The sequence below is a fragment of the Labrus mixtus genome, chromosome 7 (genome assembly GCF_963584025.1).
Source record: "Labrus mixtus chromosome 7, fLabMix1.1, whole genome shotgun sequence".
NCBI lineage: Eukaryota > Metazoa > Chordata > Actinopteri > Labriformes > Labridae > Labrus > Labrus mixtus.
Window position 1 is genome coordinate 12,520,939 of NC_083618.1, and position 16,756 is coordinate 12,537,694.

General features: G+C 40.9%; 1 protein-coding gene across 6 annotated transcripts in view; it reads left to right on the top strand.

Annotated features, from left to right (window-relative positions):
• The window catches only part of sema3fa (sema domain, immunoglobulin domain (Ig), short basic domain, secreted, (semaphorin) 3Fa), a 50,902-nt gene that overhangs the window by 16,219 nt on the left and 17,927 nt on the right, over window positions 1-16,756 (top strand). For all 6 annotated transcript variants that reach the window (XM_061043009.1, XM_061043008.1, XM_061043014.1 and 3 more), the window contains exons 3-5: window positions 12,896-13,056; window positions 13,141-13,203; window positions 15,739-15,858. In XM_061043009.1, coding sequence (XP_060898992.1) covers window positions 12,896-13,056; window positions 13,141-13,203; window positions 15,739-15,858 — 344 coding nt within the window. The remainder of the gene's footprint in view (window positions 1-12,895; window positions 13,057-13,140; window positions 13,204-15,738; window positions 15,859-16,756) is intronic.

Consider the following 16,756-nt stretch of genomic DNA (forward strand, 5'->3'; position numbering starts at 1 on the left):
ACTCTTCCACTTTGAAAAAGATGAATGCCCTTGACTGACGGTCATCATGTCCCACTTTGTTTTCTCCACTCCTCTGCTCCCATTTATGCCAAAAAGACAGACAGACAGACAGCAAATGGATGAGTTAACATGGACGCTCTGTCACTCACAGCATCCAGTCAGCTTGTACTCCCCAGTAGGTCTCTCTGCCTCCCTTTCTTCCCACAGCTCTCACCAAACTGCCCTGCTGTGTTTCATTCAATGTTTGGATTGATCTGGATCTGGCAGTATTAAATGCCTTTGCCATGCTTGTAAATATACCAAAATAAAATAAATAACCATTGAAAAAAGCACAAACAAAAATGGTTGTGATGAAAAGAAGCCGTAGGATGCTTTCCACTGTTAAGAATATAACTTTGGAAGGTCAATTGTTGCATACTTGACCTTGAAGCTAATCATTCCAAATAAAAACTTGCTAAACTAAGAATTGCTAGACTTCAGGCCCACAGATAGAATCCAAGACATAATGATTCAGTGATAGATGATACTTTGTATTAGCAGAGTCAGTGTTGGAATATGTGAAACACTAGCAAATAACATCTCCCATTTGTGTTGCTCAAGCTGCTCACACCCGGGCCGTAGGAAGAAAACATAATATTGTTCTTGGGCAGTTCCCCAGTTCAAACAGCTCAAGAGTTACCTGTAATAACCTGCCTGGGAATAACTGTGTTTTTATTTGAGAATAAACTCAACAATCATCCAACTTTGTTGCTGGATATATATTTTCCTTAACCAAGCTTGTGGTTGTAGCTTAAGAGAACGGAAAGGCAGAGTTTGTGCTGTCAGTGTAATTGCCCTAAGTATTATCTGCCGAGGTCGAAGCCTTATTGATCTGGTAGTTAGCCGGTGCACAGTCAGCCACAAAGGGAATAGATTATCAAAAAATGTTATTTTCAATCTGCTTTCAAATATCTTCTCCTTAGGGAGAGTGTTTAGCTGATTGACAGTGTAGATGGTCAAGATTTTTTCTAAGAACTGAAGTGACAGCTGCCAAACTTAGTATTTGCACTATATTGGATGTCTGAAACAAACAAACAAAAAAACAACAACAAAAGAGAAAATGTCAACCATGTAGGTTAGCTTGTAGTAAAGTCAGATAGTATTATAAGGTCAGCAGTATTCAACTTCTGAAAAACCATAGATCGTCATGTGTGCTGACCCCTCGATCTGTTGATGAGATACTCTCATCTTGATTAAAGTCCTGGACCAACCAGCACCGCTACATTGCCATCCCTATATCCAAACCTCTTGCATTTTAATAAAGCATTTCTGAATCTGAAATATTGTTGAAAAGATATTTCATGTTGAAGGGTAATTTTAGTTGGCTTACAGCAAACATAAATGCCTTATGGTTATGCATGCCTGTCTCAGTCTTTGTGGGGCAACTCACACTCACTGTTAACCAAGCACAAAGCATGTCAGACAAATGAGCAGGTTCTCTATGCAGGCCTGGACTTTTAAACCCCATACGAGGACCGTGCCATGCAGCTAAACAACCAGCCGGCTAATTATGGAGCATTATGCGGTTGTCCCCTGCTTGTCATATGGCATTAGTGCACGAGGCTCCACCGGGGACCTGTCCTGACAAGTACCTGGTCGGGGGTGACCCAGCTTTTGTATAGCAGCAATGTGGGGTCAAGTGGATGTGTGCAGCAGAAGGGAGGGCACTATTTTGTTGAGCGTGCACAGGCAGATGGGAATTTGGTACTTGCCCATTGGTAGCTTGTACTATGATAAATTCTTAGAGGATGGAGTCATGGAGGTCAACTAGCTGCCCTGGCTAGCCTTTTGGAACCGAGGGCATGTTTATATAACTTAAACAAACCTCTAATTGACAATCTAATTTCTCACTCAGTAAAGGGCACAGTACATGGTATGTCCTGCATTAGACAAAGGATCCAAAATGTTTTCATTGACATATCTAATTCAAAGGATATAGCAGGCTGTATCACATGCTCATGGACTCTTGAGTCATTTTACAAAAGACTAGCTCATTAAAATGTATTACAAAAAGCTTTTTTTGGTCCACTATGGATATATAATTGCAATTTTTCACTCAAGTGGCATAACATTTGTATGCGAGTGTAGCTGTTTAATCATCTAATTTGACATATCTCTCAAACAGACATGTTTGAGTCTTCATGCTTGAGTTCGATACTTTCATTGGTTGAAGCACAACCATGACATTCATAGAGAAATACATCATCACTGCACTCATCACGCACACATTTCCCCCTATCACCCTGCTTCTTCCACCTGTGGTATGCTGGATTATAAAGAAAGGCGCAAGTGTTATCTCAAAGGTTTGGTATGCAGACAGGGGCTAGTGCTCACTGGCAGGATCAGACAAGCTAAGGGAAAGGAAAGGTGTCAGAGAAAGCTAGGTGTTAAATCAAAATGGCATTAAGCAGGCAAAGAGAGTAAGATTTAAGATAAACCAGGATGCTATACATTTTTGGTCAAGCTTCATACACTATAACATCTCTTACACAATGTTGTGGATGATGTACAGTGTAAGGCTGGTGGAAATGCTCAAACAATCTGATGCATGACAGGAAAGTGATAAATGATGTTGAGATGTTTGTTTCCTCATCACTCCTCACTAAGAGATTATTTAGTTCTGTTTCATAAAACACAGGAAGCTGCATTTTTGGTTGTCTGACTTTGGCCATCGCCTTCTGTAAATTGATTAGCATCCAAGTGAACGGTGTTGTAAACAAAGTACTCAGACTTAAATCTCCGTCAGCAACATGCCATATATGTGTTACACTTTATTATTACAAAGTTTAACCGATCTTTACCCCAACCAGGTAAACACTTCATTGGGAGTACATTTTTGGTCATGGTTCAAACGATCAACATTTACTGTCTATAGGAAACAGGAAGGCACAGCTTTCTCCCATGTCAAAGCCCATCAATTTGCTGACCCATCCATCACCCATTACTGCCTTTTACTGTAGACTTCGTCTGCTGTCTGACCACTTATTGTTTCTACACGGAAGCCATTGGACCAAAGCGCCATCATGGAGAAGATCTCAGACCAGTACACCATTGTTGTTTGAACTTGATGCTAAGAGTTCTGAGACATTTTTTCCCACCAACTAGCTAATGCCAATGCAAAATTACCCCAAATTACACTTGCATAATTAGGGATGTGCCTGAGTTGAGTCACAGGTGAGTTTTTGCCTGGAGGTTTAATGCCGTCTCATCTCTCTTTGTCTGTTACTTGATCAATTTAAATTTAGGTAGAGTCAGCATTTCCTATTTGAGGACAGCTATCGTCAAGCTTAACGCATCTTCAAAAAACAAATGGCTGACGTCACTGAGAGTATATCCATGTTTAATACAGTGATGATGTTACATAAATGTTACATTTAGCTTCTGAATGGCATGTGAATGAATATGGAAGTCTGTATATCTTGACTGCCAAATTCTGAGTTTATAGCACTACTTCCAACCTTCCCATTTTTATAAACATGACATCAGGGAACTTTTCTCTCCTCTCTTTCCACTTCCTTTCTACCTTAGCTGGCAGCCAAGATCTCCGGCAATGTATTTGTGTATTTTGGCACAAAATCAGCGTTTTGTGCTCCATCCAACTCATGATTAGAATACACATTGTAGAGCCTCTGAGTGCTTTTTATGAGCTGTGCTTGTGCTCTTCTAACAGCAGCAGAGTGGACCTCAGAGTCTCTGTTTTGGCTGTACAGTGGAACTTCGTCAGAGTTGGACTCAGAGTTTCCATGGCTCTCTCCTACTTGTTTTGATAAATGAAAGTTCTTGGGTTCCCTGTCAGACATCTCCCCCCCCCCCCGGACCTCTTCCTCCATTCTCAATCCTCTACCACACCATTTGCTGTTGTTGGTGAGAAATGACCATGGGGAATATGTTGGATTCTCAGTGCTAGACTGGGAAGTGGAACCACCCAGAGAGGGTAGAGTTGGCTGTTGTCCCCAGTGGACTGTGAGTCAACACTTGCTGCTAATGGTCTCTCTAAATTGACCTCTTATATACCCCCCCTCTTGTTGCCCCCAGCTGGAATTACTGGCCATGACCTTGATTCACAAGAAAGCAGGGGACATTTTTTAAATTAGATTTTTTCAGTTGTCATTAAAAGCAGCTGTAAGAAAACAGATTTATTGACATCTTATTTTAGGAAAGATGCAAAATGTAACCCCCCGCCCCCCCAAATTGAATAGGAGAAATCCATAAATAAGAATGAACAGACTCTCCTGAGAATGCATTGTGCATCTCTGTGTGTGTTCAGCTGACAGAGAGGGAGAGTATTTGTTCTGAGTTTTGGGTCAGAGGTTAGCGAAGGAGAGGAGGGTTTTTCACTCATTCACACTCGCTCTGTCTCATTATTCAGCCCTCTCCATAATCCCTCTAACCTGTGTTGTCACCACCGACTCACACCGCCGCCCGACCAGCACTCTGCCAACGACAGCACAGCTACAACAACAAACACAGCTTCATCATCATTACAGAGGCTCGCAGCATCTGCACAACCCCAATCACACATACACAAATACAGACATTCATGCACACACCAGCCAACCACAAGCCCAGACAGACAGTGACTTGGAATAAAGCATTTTGTAAACTACGTAAAGAGCCAACCAGTGTTTTTCCTGTCCTCCAAAATCTAGAGATCAGTCTTGTAAAGGAAGAGATTCAGCTAGAGATGCACAATGATTTCCTGAAGAGTAGGGCTCTATTATTACAGCGAAGTAGAAGTAGAAGCAAAAAAAACACAATTATTGCTTTTCACATCTTTGTGATGAGGTGAGATTAAATGTATCCTTAAATTGTCCCAAAATTGATTAACAAGTTATTTAATATAAATCACTGCAGCTACAAGTGGAGTTGTTCTGATACTGATACCACTGTTGGTACAGGCTTCCGATACAGAGACTCCATCAAATACAGTATTGGATATTTGGGAGCATGCTAGTCAATGCACCAATCCAATACCATAACCAAGAAGAATATAGAAGATCAACTGGTAAATAATATTAAAAATAACTGTGTGGTGCCAGCAGAGAGTAGATTGTAGGTAAAAGTCAGCAAAATGTCAGCAAAGAGTGTCTTTCGACCTTTTCTAATTTTGTCTTACTATTTTTTTAGCAAAATATGTTGGAAGGTCACTTGATATTGGCCATTACACGTATTGGTATTTTGGAAGGACATTTTTTATATTCTCTAAAAACAGTATTCTTCCCACTTCCATGCATTTCTTAGGAGGTTCATTTTCTGATCTTTCTGTTCTCCTCCTCTCCCACCCAGTATCATCATGACCACCCTGCTCTCTCCTGACCCTGCTCAGAGCAGGCACCCAGCCCGACCCCCGCACAGATAATCCCGATTTATGCTGAAAGTGTGTAAGGAGGGCAGGATGAGCTTTCACCCCAGACCCCTCGTGTCCTTTAACCTTTCAACTGCGGCCCTGAAGGACTATTCAGGTCAGCTGTTTGCGGCTGTGTGTTGAGGGAACACACATAGCATTCAAATTAGCCTTTTTTTGGAAATCCATCTGCTCGTTTTTTGTTTTTTTGGCTGGGTTTCTCCTGAATGTAAAACCAGTAACCATTCACAAAATATGTGTTCATATTCTTTATCTGAGTCTTTATTTCTTGACTGCTAAACAAAATATTGCTCATTTATAATACAGGATTTCGTGTGATAAGTGAAGAGAGTTTCATTTTAAAAACAAAACAAAAATATTGCAAATCTCCCCCTTAGTCAGTAATTTCACTGTATTCTCCCCTTTTGCCTTTATATACAGTACAACACATGCGTTTGATTAAGGGTCTTGGCCAGAGACATTGGAATAATGAACACCATGACCTTTCCTGTCTGTTGAACCAGAGATACTCTTTTAGTCCCTAAAGCTTTAATTAACCTTTCCTGTCATCCGAAACAGCAGAAATAGATTTGTTATAATCTCTCATATCCACTCAGGAAGTGAACTCACTACTTAAATCAATCTTTCTCTGCCTTTGATTTGTGCAGGGGGAGACAGGTGTCTCTGATTTGATCTGTGGATCAGAAAGCTCTACTTCTAACTCTGTGAACACACACACACACACACACACACACACACACACACACACACACACACACACACACACACACGCACACATACTCAAACACACATACACAAACATGCATACAAAGTGATTCAGTGGCAGAAAAGCGTGAAGAGCATCTGAGTGACAGCATCCGGAAGCTCAGAGATAAGACATAATCTGGTGCCAATTATTTGTCCTTGACAGGCGCAGGTACGCAGCAATCAGCTCCAGTGACATGTGTTCTGAGTCAATAGTCCTGGCCCCCCCGTGGGTGGTGAGAGACTGATTATGAGGTGCTGAACGCAGGCAAACACAAAGCTGCGACAGGTTCGGCTGATAAGGCTCCTCATGACAGTTTTATCTGCAGTGACCTCTCCATCCTGTGTGTAAACGCTTACAAAGATACATCGGCCTCAGATATTTAGAATGCACTATCGGTGGACTTGCCCTGGACATACTTGTACTTTAAATCTTTGGCAGTAGATATTTGAATGGCACAGATAAATCCAGATTTCTTCATACGTAAAAACCTAAAAAGTTTGTCATTTTCTTCCAGAAGGACTCATATGAGAACTCAATGGAAAACAAAAATATACTAATATCGCCACCTCCAGACAACTTCTTGAATACAATACAAAGTTTTTAATTATGGTTAAAGTGCTACTTTGAAATTCTTAATAATATTGTTCCCTTTCTTGCCAAGACTAAGTGAATAGATAACATCTTACCTCTTTCATATTTGTCTGTGATGTGTTGAGTCCAGTGCTATTAGCCTAGTTTATTTTAATGGCAAGCTGGGGGTAACACATGTAAGCAACCATCCACCTTGACCTCCACAGTAAGGAGTTTTGCAAGGACCTCTGCCAATGATGAGCAGTCATAACTCAAATATTAGCTCACATGTAAAGTTTATTCATAGCTCCTTTGAGGAACTTTCAGTTTGTGTCAATTTTGTCAACCCCTGTAGACAGAAGGTATACCATTTATCTGACTTTGCTGACTTTTGACTGTCAAATGTATTATTTACTGTGAATCTTCGCTCAGAAAAAGTCTTTTTAAAGAGAAAAAAATGCTGTTGCAATGTTAATTGCCTCAACTGACATCAACTCTCAGACAGCATTTACAGACATTAAAAATTATGATCTAAAAAAAAAGATTGTCACTGTTGGTCTTTTTTTTTCCATTTGCAGCTCATAAAGAGGCATCAGTATTACTTTTAGCACGTTTCATAACCAGCTAAGAACTGCTGCAGCTACAAAGGGACCCATCGGTGCACGCATGACTGCAGACAAGCTTTAGCAAGGTGTGGCCACACCTCTGTTTTATAAGAACAAGCGCAGATTAGGGAACTCAGACAACATGCCAGGGATGCCTGGACAGGCATGTGGGATTTTCTGCTGCCTGCTTCCTCAGAGCTCCCCTTTTCTTTCACCCGAATCACACACACACACTGACGGGAAGTAGAAGCGAGATCTGCAAAGCTGATTGCATGAAAAGAAGTGGCAGCGGTGTCTGGGAGCGGCATCTTTCATTATCTCTTTACAAATAGAAAACAGAGGTCCCTTATGTCCCTTTGAAGATGACCCTAGAGGACCAAACATGCTTTGCAGGAAGGCTGCATACCTCTGCTGCAGAAAAAAAGCAGAGTGACCACAGTGCAAAGAGATCACATCAACAGGTGGACAGGCCACAGGCTCAGTTTACTGGCAGATGTTCTGGGCCCATAGCTTCAACAGATTTTGGTTTTATATAACAAAAAAAAAGATCCACAACAAACTGAGGACTGTTCCACATGCACACTGAAAAGGAAAAGAAAATTCAGTTCTGTCTGCCTGTGTGTCTGGTTGTGATTATTACAAAGACCTTGCTTGGAAACTGGATGATATACACCAGGTCTTAATAGTCAGACACTTGTACCCTATAATTGCTGAATTTACCAGCTAGTTATACATTTAGGTGTTTAACATAATGTCAAGGCTTCTCAGGGTGTTTTTCTTTGTAACATTTTTCTTGGCTTCAGAGGGGAAGAGGGTAATTTAGGCTGAGCTGTGACACACAGGAATGCTTTTGATGAAATTGTGCTGACAATAGGGAGTATGAGCGCTCTGAGGTGAACTGTTATCATACCTCACTCCTTATCTCACCACCCGCCACAGGCATTATGTCTAAATAAATGTGTTTTAGCATGTCTCACTTTGCAAAGAGGTACTATTAATCCTGAGTGAAAGATTGCCTCTTCATTTTCAGATTAAAACAAAAATATGCAACAGAGTTAATGTAGAGTATAACTTTGATAGTCTGCCTATTTTACCTGGAGTGACATTTAGTCTTTTATGAGGTTTAAACATGCTCTGGAAGGAGTGCCATCTTTTGTGGATGTAAGGAGATTCTTGTAAATGACAATCAGCCATTGTTAACTTATGATTCCCTCAATTATGTTCCATAAATTATCATCTACAATGCAATTTTGTGTTCTTTAAGTGCAGGGTTATGATGAGACTAGACATGTGTATACATGTATCACCCACTGACTGTTTGTACACAGTGGCCAGGTCTCTCTTCTTAGATTACAAATAGGGTACAATTAGGGTTCAGAAATATGCAGACCTCCATGAAACGTTTTCCTTTTCTATTATATCACTTTCACCAAACATATGTTCATTCAGGTTATTTTAATCGGGAGAAAATCATTTTCGCACCAACAGAGCTATAGATATTGCTCGATTGATCCTGAATTCAACACCAAGACAAGAGAACGAGGAGAAACATCCAAGGCTGTCTGACACTTGAAGTCAGTTACTGTTAGCTGATAATGTGTTTTGATGAATGTTTATTCGTGATATAGTAGGCTAGGCAGTCTGCCTGCCCTGTCTGTTTCATCCTTATGTCTGAAGCTGCTGCCGTGTCGAACTTGTGACAGCCAGTCACCACGAGCAGCTTCTCATTCAGATTCGAGTGTGAATCTGAGTGCCGGGGTGATAAATGTGGGATGTCAGCTGGTGATGTCTGGTGTCCCTGAACCTCTGGTATCGTTGAGCCGCGGGGCCTGTTAGAGCATGTGGTTGGCAAGCAGACAAGGATAGGAAAAGAGACGGGTTGTTTATGGACAAAGAATGGAGAAAGTAATGTTACTGTGTACTGTTTTTAAAAGAGCATAGATGCTTAACATAGGACCTCGAGTGTGGCTGTAATTCATCATCATGTTGCTGTCATCACCTCAACATTACCTTAGTTTGCCGTTCTTATTCATGTGCTCTGATTGATGGCAAGGTGATGTGGTTATAAGTAAAATATCATACATTTTTTGGTGAATTTGGCTCTTTGTATCCAGATTTTAAAAAAGTATACAAAACAAAAAATGTTCTTGAGCAGCTAATTTGTCATTAGCAACGGGAGACACACTGATGTATCCGTTGACAGTGAAACCAGACCAACTTACTTTTAATAGAGGTGAGTAATGGAGACAGTCACCATGCCGTGTGCAACTGTGATCTGTTTTATGTTGCACATTATTAGTAGGTGGTGTAAGTAGTTTGTGATTCATGTAACAGGGGAGTGGGTACACCATCCTACTCTTTTTAACTCCTCCTAACAGCTTGCTGTGGCTAGTCCCCACAGCTTTTAAAACTACAGACAACTGGCAAAAAAAAAATCATATGTGATTTGCAGATTTATTTTTGATGACCGATTCGTTTTCTGTCTTATCCTCAACAACTAATGTGTTGAATTCAATTTAATTTGCTGACAATAAACCATTGTCACGCCAGTTGAACCACCCTTGTCTTGCTAGTTGAACGGTTTAAATGTAAATTGTAGGGTGTGTTTTACCTTAATGCAGCTTTGGCACGTAGAAAGGTAACAGTTAGGCTGATATTATTCAACTAAAAGAAACAACATTGCAACTGCAACCATGCAGTGTTTCCATTAAGTAGTTGTAGGCAATACAGATCAGGTTGCCTACCAGTATGTGATTGACGAACTCCACCAATGAATACCATCATAATGGTGTGTTCCTTTTGATCTTGGAACTCTGAAATTCTGAGTTGCCAGTCTGATACATCATCGGGAATGCCCCCCTGAAGTCGTAATTCCAACTTACAAACTCAGAGCAACTTCAGTAGCCTGAGTTGAAATCCAACATGGCTGCTACGTTTAAACTGTAACTATTGTGTTTATCAGTATCGTGCAAATTCTCTCTTTGGACATGTTGTCATGTTTTTGTTTATTTTTTGAGCGCATATTATCACGTAGTTTGCTCATGGCCATGTTGCTTCTCTGTCTTGCGACTGGAATGCGGTTAACGTGGGTGTGACGTCATTCCCAGCTCCGAGAACCGACTTCCGCAGTAAATGGAACGCACCATAGAAGGAGATAATTCAAGACGTTTAATCCATTAAGAGGCTTGACTAACTAAAAATATAAGAAATAAGAAATGAAGTGAAATTATATTGAAAACTTAGGTACTGCAGCTTTATCATTCTATTAAAGTTGATATTGACTTAAGTTGTTAACTAAAGTGTCCTATGTTTTTGGTATCTTTGGTACCAGGCCTACAATGATTCCAGGAGAGTATAGGAGACAGTTTTAGTGCATATGTGTTTGGAGGAAACCTGTGAAAATTACACGGGTGACAGCCATGTCTCCTCCTATTTACTACCTTATCCAGCCCAGTGTGGGCCGTTACGCTGCAGCATTACAGCAGCATTTCACAGTTCCTGGAGGAGCTCAGCTTATCAGCAGCTGAGAAGCTTTCTGGAAGAGGATTCATGTCAGTATTTCAAGTTGTCCTGTGCAGGTGGAGAACATCAAGCTATCTTTAAGTCATAAGACATTCTGCCCCTCCGGGTGTAAAAAAAGCTGCTGTAGGAAGTCTTTCTCGTCTTCAGTGGGTCTCAGACCTGGCTGAGGAGAACAGTAGGGGCATTTGTCTGGTCCCATTGAAGTGGAACATGAACAGGTCCTCAATCTGGTCCTCTACTTTTCTCTGCAAATAGAAAAGCACAAGTGCAGGCTCAACTTTCTCAAGCTCCACTTTCCCAAGCGTAGTTTGAAAGAAAGTAATTCTGATAGCGAGTCCTCCTATCAGATTCTCTAACAGCTTGGGAGGTAATGAGAAGACCAGGAGAAAAAGCTGCTTTCCGTTCACCAGATCTCCACTTATCTCCCCTCACACCCTGAGTGTAACTTAAACTCAGACACACACACACACACACACACACACACACACACACACACACACACACACACACACACACTGCAGTGATCTGTGTATGTGAGCCAATTGAGAATTTTTTTATTCCAGTTCTAGCAGGGATATAGAGGATGTGGCAATGTTATGAATGATATAATGTGACAATAAGCGTAGGAGTGTCCCCTCTGCTGCAGTTAAAATCGAGAATTCACAAAAACAGATTATTGGAAAGGCCAACATCCGCTCCATAGCTTAATTTCAATTCAAAAAAGCTAGAAGGAAACCAGGGTCAGACTGGACAAAATGGTCATTCAGAAACTTCTGTCAACACCAATAGTCTATTGCTTATCTGTTACCATTCAGTTCTGTTACCATTCAGTTTTGGCTCTAGTGAGAATTTCTGTACGTCACGTCGCTATTTTCAAGCTTTCATCTCCAGATAGTAGCCTGCTACCCACAATGGCATGGTCTAGTTTTTAGAAATTTTAAGGGGATCTAAGGGATTGTTCAATCATTATTTAAACAAGAGGTTGGAGCTGGAGAGGAGTAAGGGGTTACAAAACACTATGTTGTCAAAGTTACAGTTCACTCGAGGCTTATTCACAACTTTCTAGTTAACATGGTTCATAAACAAAAAAGTGTTATAAGCGCAGACAGTGAAGCTAATTAGTGCTAATATAGATGTAAAACAATACTAACATTTAGTTAGCTGAAAAATCCAGAGGAAAAACTTTTTTGTGCTGTACCAAAGGTAATTTACTTCCTGATACTATACAAACATTTTGAAAGAAAATAAGGAACTTCTTAAAGATCGAAGAGTGATCCAAAACAGCTATAGGGAACGGTGAAATAGACAACTATTTGATGTCACATGGTGGATATTACTTTTGACTGGACAACTGAGCAGTTTTTTGTGACATGAGCCATTCAAAGGCGCAGTGCTGTCGTTATTTCCATCACCGTGGCTACAGGGCAACACTGCGTTGGTTTACCTATGGTGCGCCTAAATGGACAAAATAGCATGCAATTTCAGACCTTTAGCGCATCGTGATTAACAAGTTAACATTGACAGCCCTTGATAGAATCCATCCCCTCTATAGTTCTTCTGGATAATTACACCCGTGTAATTTTCACAGGTTTCCTCGAAACACATGTGCAATAAAACTGTCTCCTATCCAATAGATGAGCTATTGAGACCTAGTCTGTTTGCTGTAAATTATATTTTCTCATGTACATTTTTTTGTTTTTTAATGTGGGGGTATATGGGGATTGACTCTGGTTTTAAGCCAGCCTCAAGTGGCCATTCGGGGAACTGCAACTTTTGGCAGTTCTGTTTCAGCTGTGTTTGTTTGTGTGTATATCCATGAGATTTTAGATGTGTTATGTACAATGATAGATCACCTCTACAGAACAAAGAATGAAATACGTTTGGCAAACCAAACGACTTCCCTGTGCCAAAAATAAGAAACCTACACACATCTCTTGTGACCATGTCTGTGGTTTGTGTTCCCAAGTTTGAATGTGTGTTTTTCTAATGCACTTTTATTGGCAAAGCTTGAGTAAAACCATTTATTTATCTTTTTTGCCTCTATAGAGTTAAAGTCTACTGGCACTGCTCACCACTTCTCCTTTTTGCTGAACTCGACCGACTATCGGATCCTTCGCATGGATGAGGACCACGACCGCATGTATGTGGGCAGCAAGGACTACATCCTCTCTCTGGATCTGCACGACATCAACAAGGAGCCACTCATAGTAAGAAGTGTCCCATATGAACAGTATTCCTGGATGATAGGAGCAAATGTACATCTAACCAGCTTGTATGTTTCTCCCTGACAGATCCACTGGCCTGTGCCCCCTCAGAGGAAGACTGAATGTGTGTTATCAGGGAAAGACACTAATGTAAGTATGCATGTGTGTCAATGCAGGAATAGTCAATTTTCAGATGATAACCAATTATTTAATCAATTAAAACTGTTTCGAACCATCCCTGTTGATCAAAAATGTCATGTACTTCCAGGCACATGTTTCTATATAGTAAGAATTTACTGCCTAGTTCTGTTTCATATTATTGAAAACTTACTATTTGGGGGTTTAATTGTTGGTTATTTAAAAGTAGAAATGTTGATGTCATGTTTTTCTAACATTTAAAGATGTAAAGACTAATAAGCCAGTCGAAAATATCTGCTGCACATTTAAACCAAATTGTATCCATGGATATTCTCCTCTGTAAAAGTCAGGGGTTTGTCTTTGCTCTTTTTTTTGGCAATATTAAGGAATTAAATCTGGCACTTTGGTCAAAGGGCCTTTTTACAAGCTCGTTCCAATGTGTGACTTGCTGTGAAGCTCTTATTTACTGTCGCTGCATCCCTGATTGCTGATCGCGTACAGCTGCCACCAATTAATCTCCAGCAGGAAGTTGGAACGTGCAAACATTCAGTTGTCTTCATTTAGAGCTGGAAACATATTCCATGCCCAAATCTGAGACATGTCATGGATATTTCCTTTTTTTTTTTTTTTTTTTTTTTTTTTTTTTTTTTTTTTACATTATCTTGTGTTATTTTTTCACAATAATTATTTTTAGCCTTTGTTGTGCACACTGACACTGAAGATGAATTAGCCACCAAAGCTACAGGCGCGTCTGAAGTGTTAATCGATTCAGACATTCAAACACCGCCACCACCCGCCCACGAGGAAACTCATCATTGATATTCATACAAAAACCTTCTCTTTTGATTTTGTTCACATATGCTGATCCCTTGAAACACACACAGACACACACACACACTCCTCTTCCCTATGTAAGGGGTGAAGGCTGGTAGGAGCAGTGAGCAACAAGAGTGATAGGCAGGCTAATAACCCGCTCTCCCCTGCTGGTAGAGAGCTCTGGCTGCTGTTTATCCAACTGGAATGTTCTGTTATGCGTGTTTGCTGACCTGCGCTCCCACTGCCTCTGGCTACAGCGACTGGGCCTCTGTATGTTTGCGTGTGTATGAATGGAGCCTATGTGTGTGTGTGTGTGCTCGTGTGTGTGTGTGTGTGTGTGTGTGTGTGTGTGTGTGTGTGTGTAGGTGGTGGGTTTGAAATTTCATCACCAGAATAAGAAATAAAATTGGCTACTCAGAGACGTCTTTGCGATCCTCGCCACTCTTTAGGGAATGACAGATGAAGACAATTCGAAAGCAATTCAGAGGAGATGTCTGCTCAGGCGGGAGGTCAAAGGCAATCATCCCCACTGTGCTCTCTGTGGGGGGCCAGGACTGTGCGCAGAAATAAGCGTAAACACACACACACAAACACGTCCTCTCAAACCTCGGACTTGTGCATCTGCCGTGTTGCAAAGATCTGCCAGAATATCTCATCCCCTCATCCTGCATATAATCTTTTTTTTTATTCTTGGTACATCCTTTCTTTTTTGGACAGCTGTCACCAGCAGCCAAACAAATCTGAACAGATATCATCAGACTGTACATTCTGTGGCTGGAGTTTAGATTTGGTCGGGTTGACAGCAGCTGTGTCGGAGCAAAAATCAGGATTAGAAAGCTGCAGACCTCGAAAGCATAAAGCATTTTTTTATAGCAGCACCTTTTTTACACAATATTCTTACAACTTACATTTCTAAATAAACCTGCGTTCTTGTTGAGATGTCAAAAAGCCTGCAACAGTAAGCATGTCTTTATGTCTCGCTCTTAAAACCCCCTGATTGGATTTTGAAATCTCCAGTTTCTAAAAAAAAAAAAACAAGCACATTTTCACTCAGCTGTTTGGTCTTACCTAAATGCTTTGCAGTCGTCAAATCTGACAGAACATTAAATTGCTTTTACCCTCAATCCCTTCAGAATGAAAACACAGTGCACCACTCAGGAGAAATGCTTTTCTTGGTCTCTGCCACACAGTTATACAGTGTTTGGAAACATCTCTGCCTCTGACAGTGTGGTCTGATGTGAAGCCTGAGCCAGGCCGTCTCACAGAGCCAGAGAGCAAAACTGCCAAAAACAAGGCAGCCAGCAGTGGAGATGATAGATGTGAGGGTTTTAAAGCCAGGCAAAGGGGTTATTGACCGTCAGTGGGGCAATATCTGTTAATATAACCACTTTTTGGGGGGTCTCATAGATGGAGGTCTTTATTGTACATATTACATTTTTTCATTCAGAAGGGAATTTGAAGGTCTTTTTTTTGTTCATAGTCAAAAAAAGCAGAAATCATGAAATTTACAATTTTAGTCCACAGCTATTGATTGAAAACTTCCAAAGAAATGTTTTTCATGATGGAAAATGTACAATCTTAGTCCATCGAGGTGAGAAACTGTGTATTTTTGAAGGCTTTTGCAAATGAATGCCTAAAATAAGGGAGAGCAGAACGATTCTAAATCGCCTCTTAAGATCAATGTTCATTTCAAAGATTATCAACAACTGCCTTTTTGTTTCTCTCTGTCAGGGGGAGTGTGGAAACTTCATCCGCCTGATCGAGCCATGGAACCGCACCCACCTGTACGTTTGTGGAACTGGTGCTTACAACCCCATCTGCACCTATGTGGACAGAGGACGAAGGTCACAGGTAACCAAAGACAACACCGGCCAGCCATGGAGACATTTTGACCTTTTTTCTCTGCACTACTTTTTAAAAAAGATCTGTCTATATATCTTGGGTCAGAGAATGTCCTTCTGCTTTCCCTTCTTGGTTTCATGGTGTCTTCTTCTCTACCATAATTTTCTGCTTCTTATATTTCATCGATTTGCGTTGGTATACAGTCAAGGAGATTTCGAAGGAAAAAAACTCAGATGCAGATCGTCTTTAGATCTCTGTTATTATTACAAAATTGCTGTTGAGGTACCTACTGCTACCGCTTAGAGATTGTTCAGACACCAATCTTCTCTGTTTTCAGAGAGAAAATCATGCTGACATTATATCTCCAGCAAATACCTTGTATTTTAACTCCCCCCCACCACCTGTTTCTACACTGCAGAGCCTGTGGCCTGTCTTTCTCTCTGGCTGAGAGCCTCTGAAAGGCCATCATTACCGATTGAGCCTCTCATCCATCATCAGCCTTGTAGCTCTGCCCTCCCTCCGTCCCATCCTTCCCTCCCTCCCTTGCTCCCTTGCTCCTTGATAGCCTCGCAGAGCTGCTGCAGCTGTCGGCCTGAGTACAGTCCACACACAATTTCATTCGCCACTCTGCCTGTTTAGTCTCACTGTTCGAGTGCAGGGTTCACATTTCAATGCAAAGGTCACTCAGCCTGTTGTCATTCAGCTTCTCCCTGAAGACCCAAATGTTATGTGACTTCACACTGTAAAGATTTTCTTCAGCGACAGTGGATGTAAACAGAAACACATCGTTGAGAAATTCTTCCATATAGTACAGCTTTACTTGTTTCTAGGCCTAAGTCATATCTCTGCTTTTCCCTTTCCTTCTTTCTTGATGCTGTTTCAGGGTTCAGCTTTATTTATTTATTTG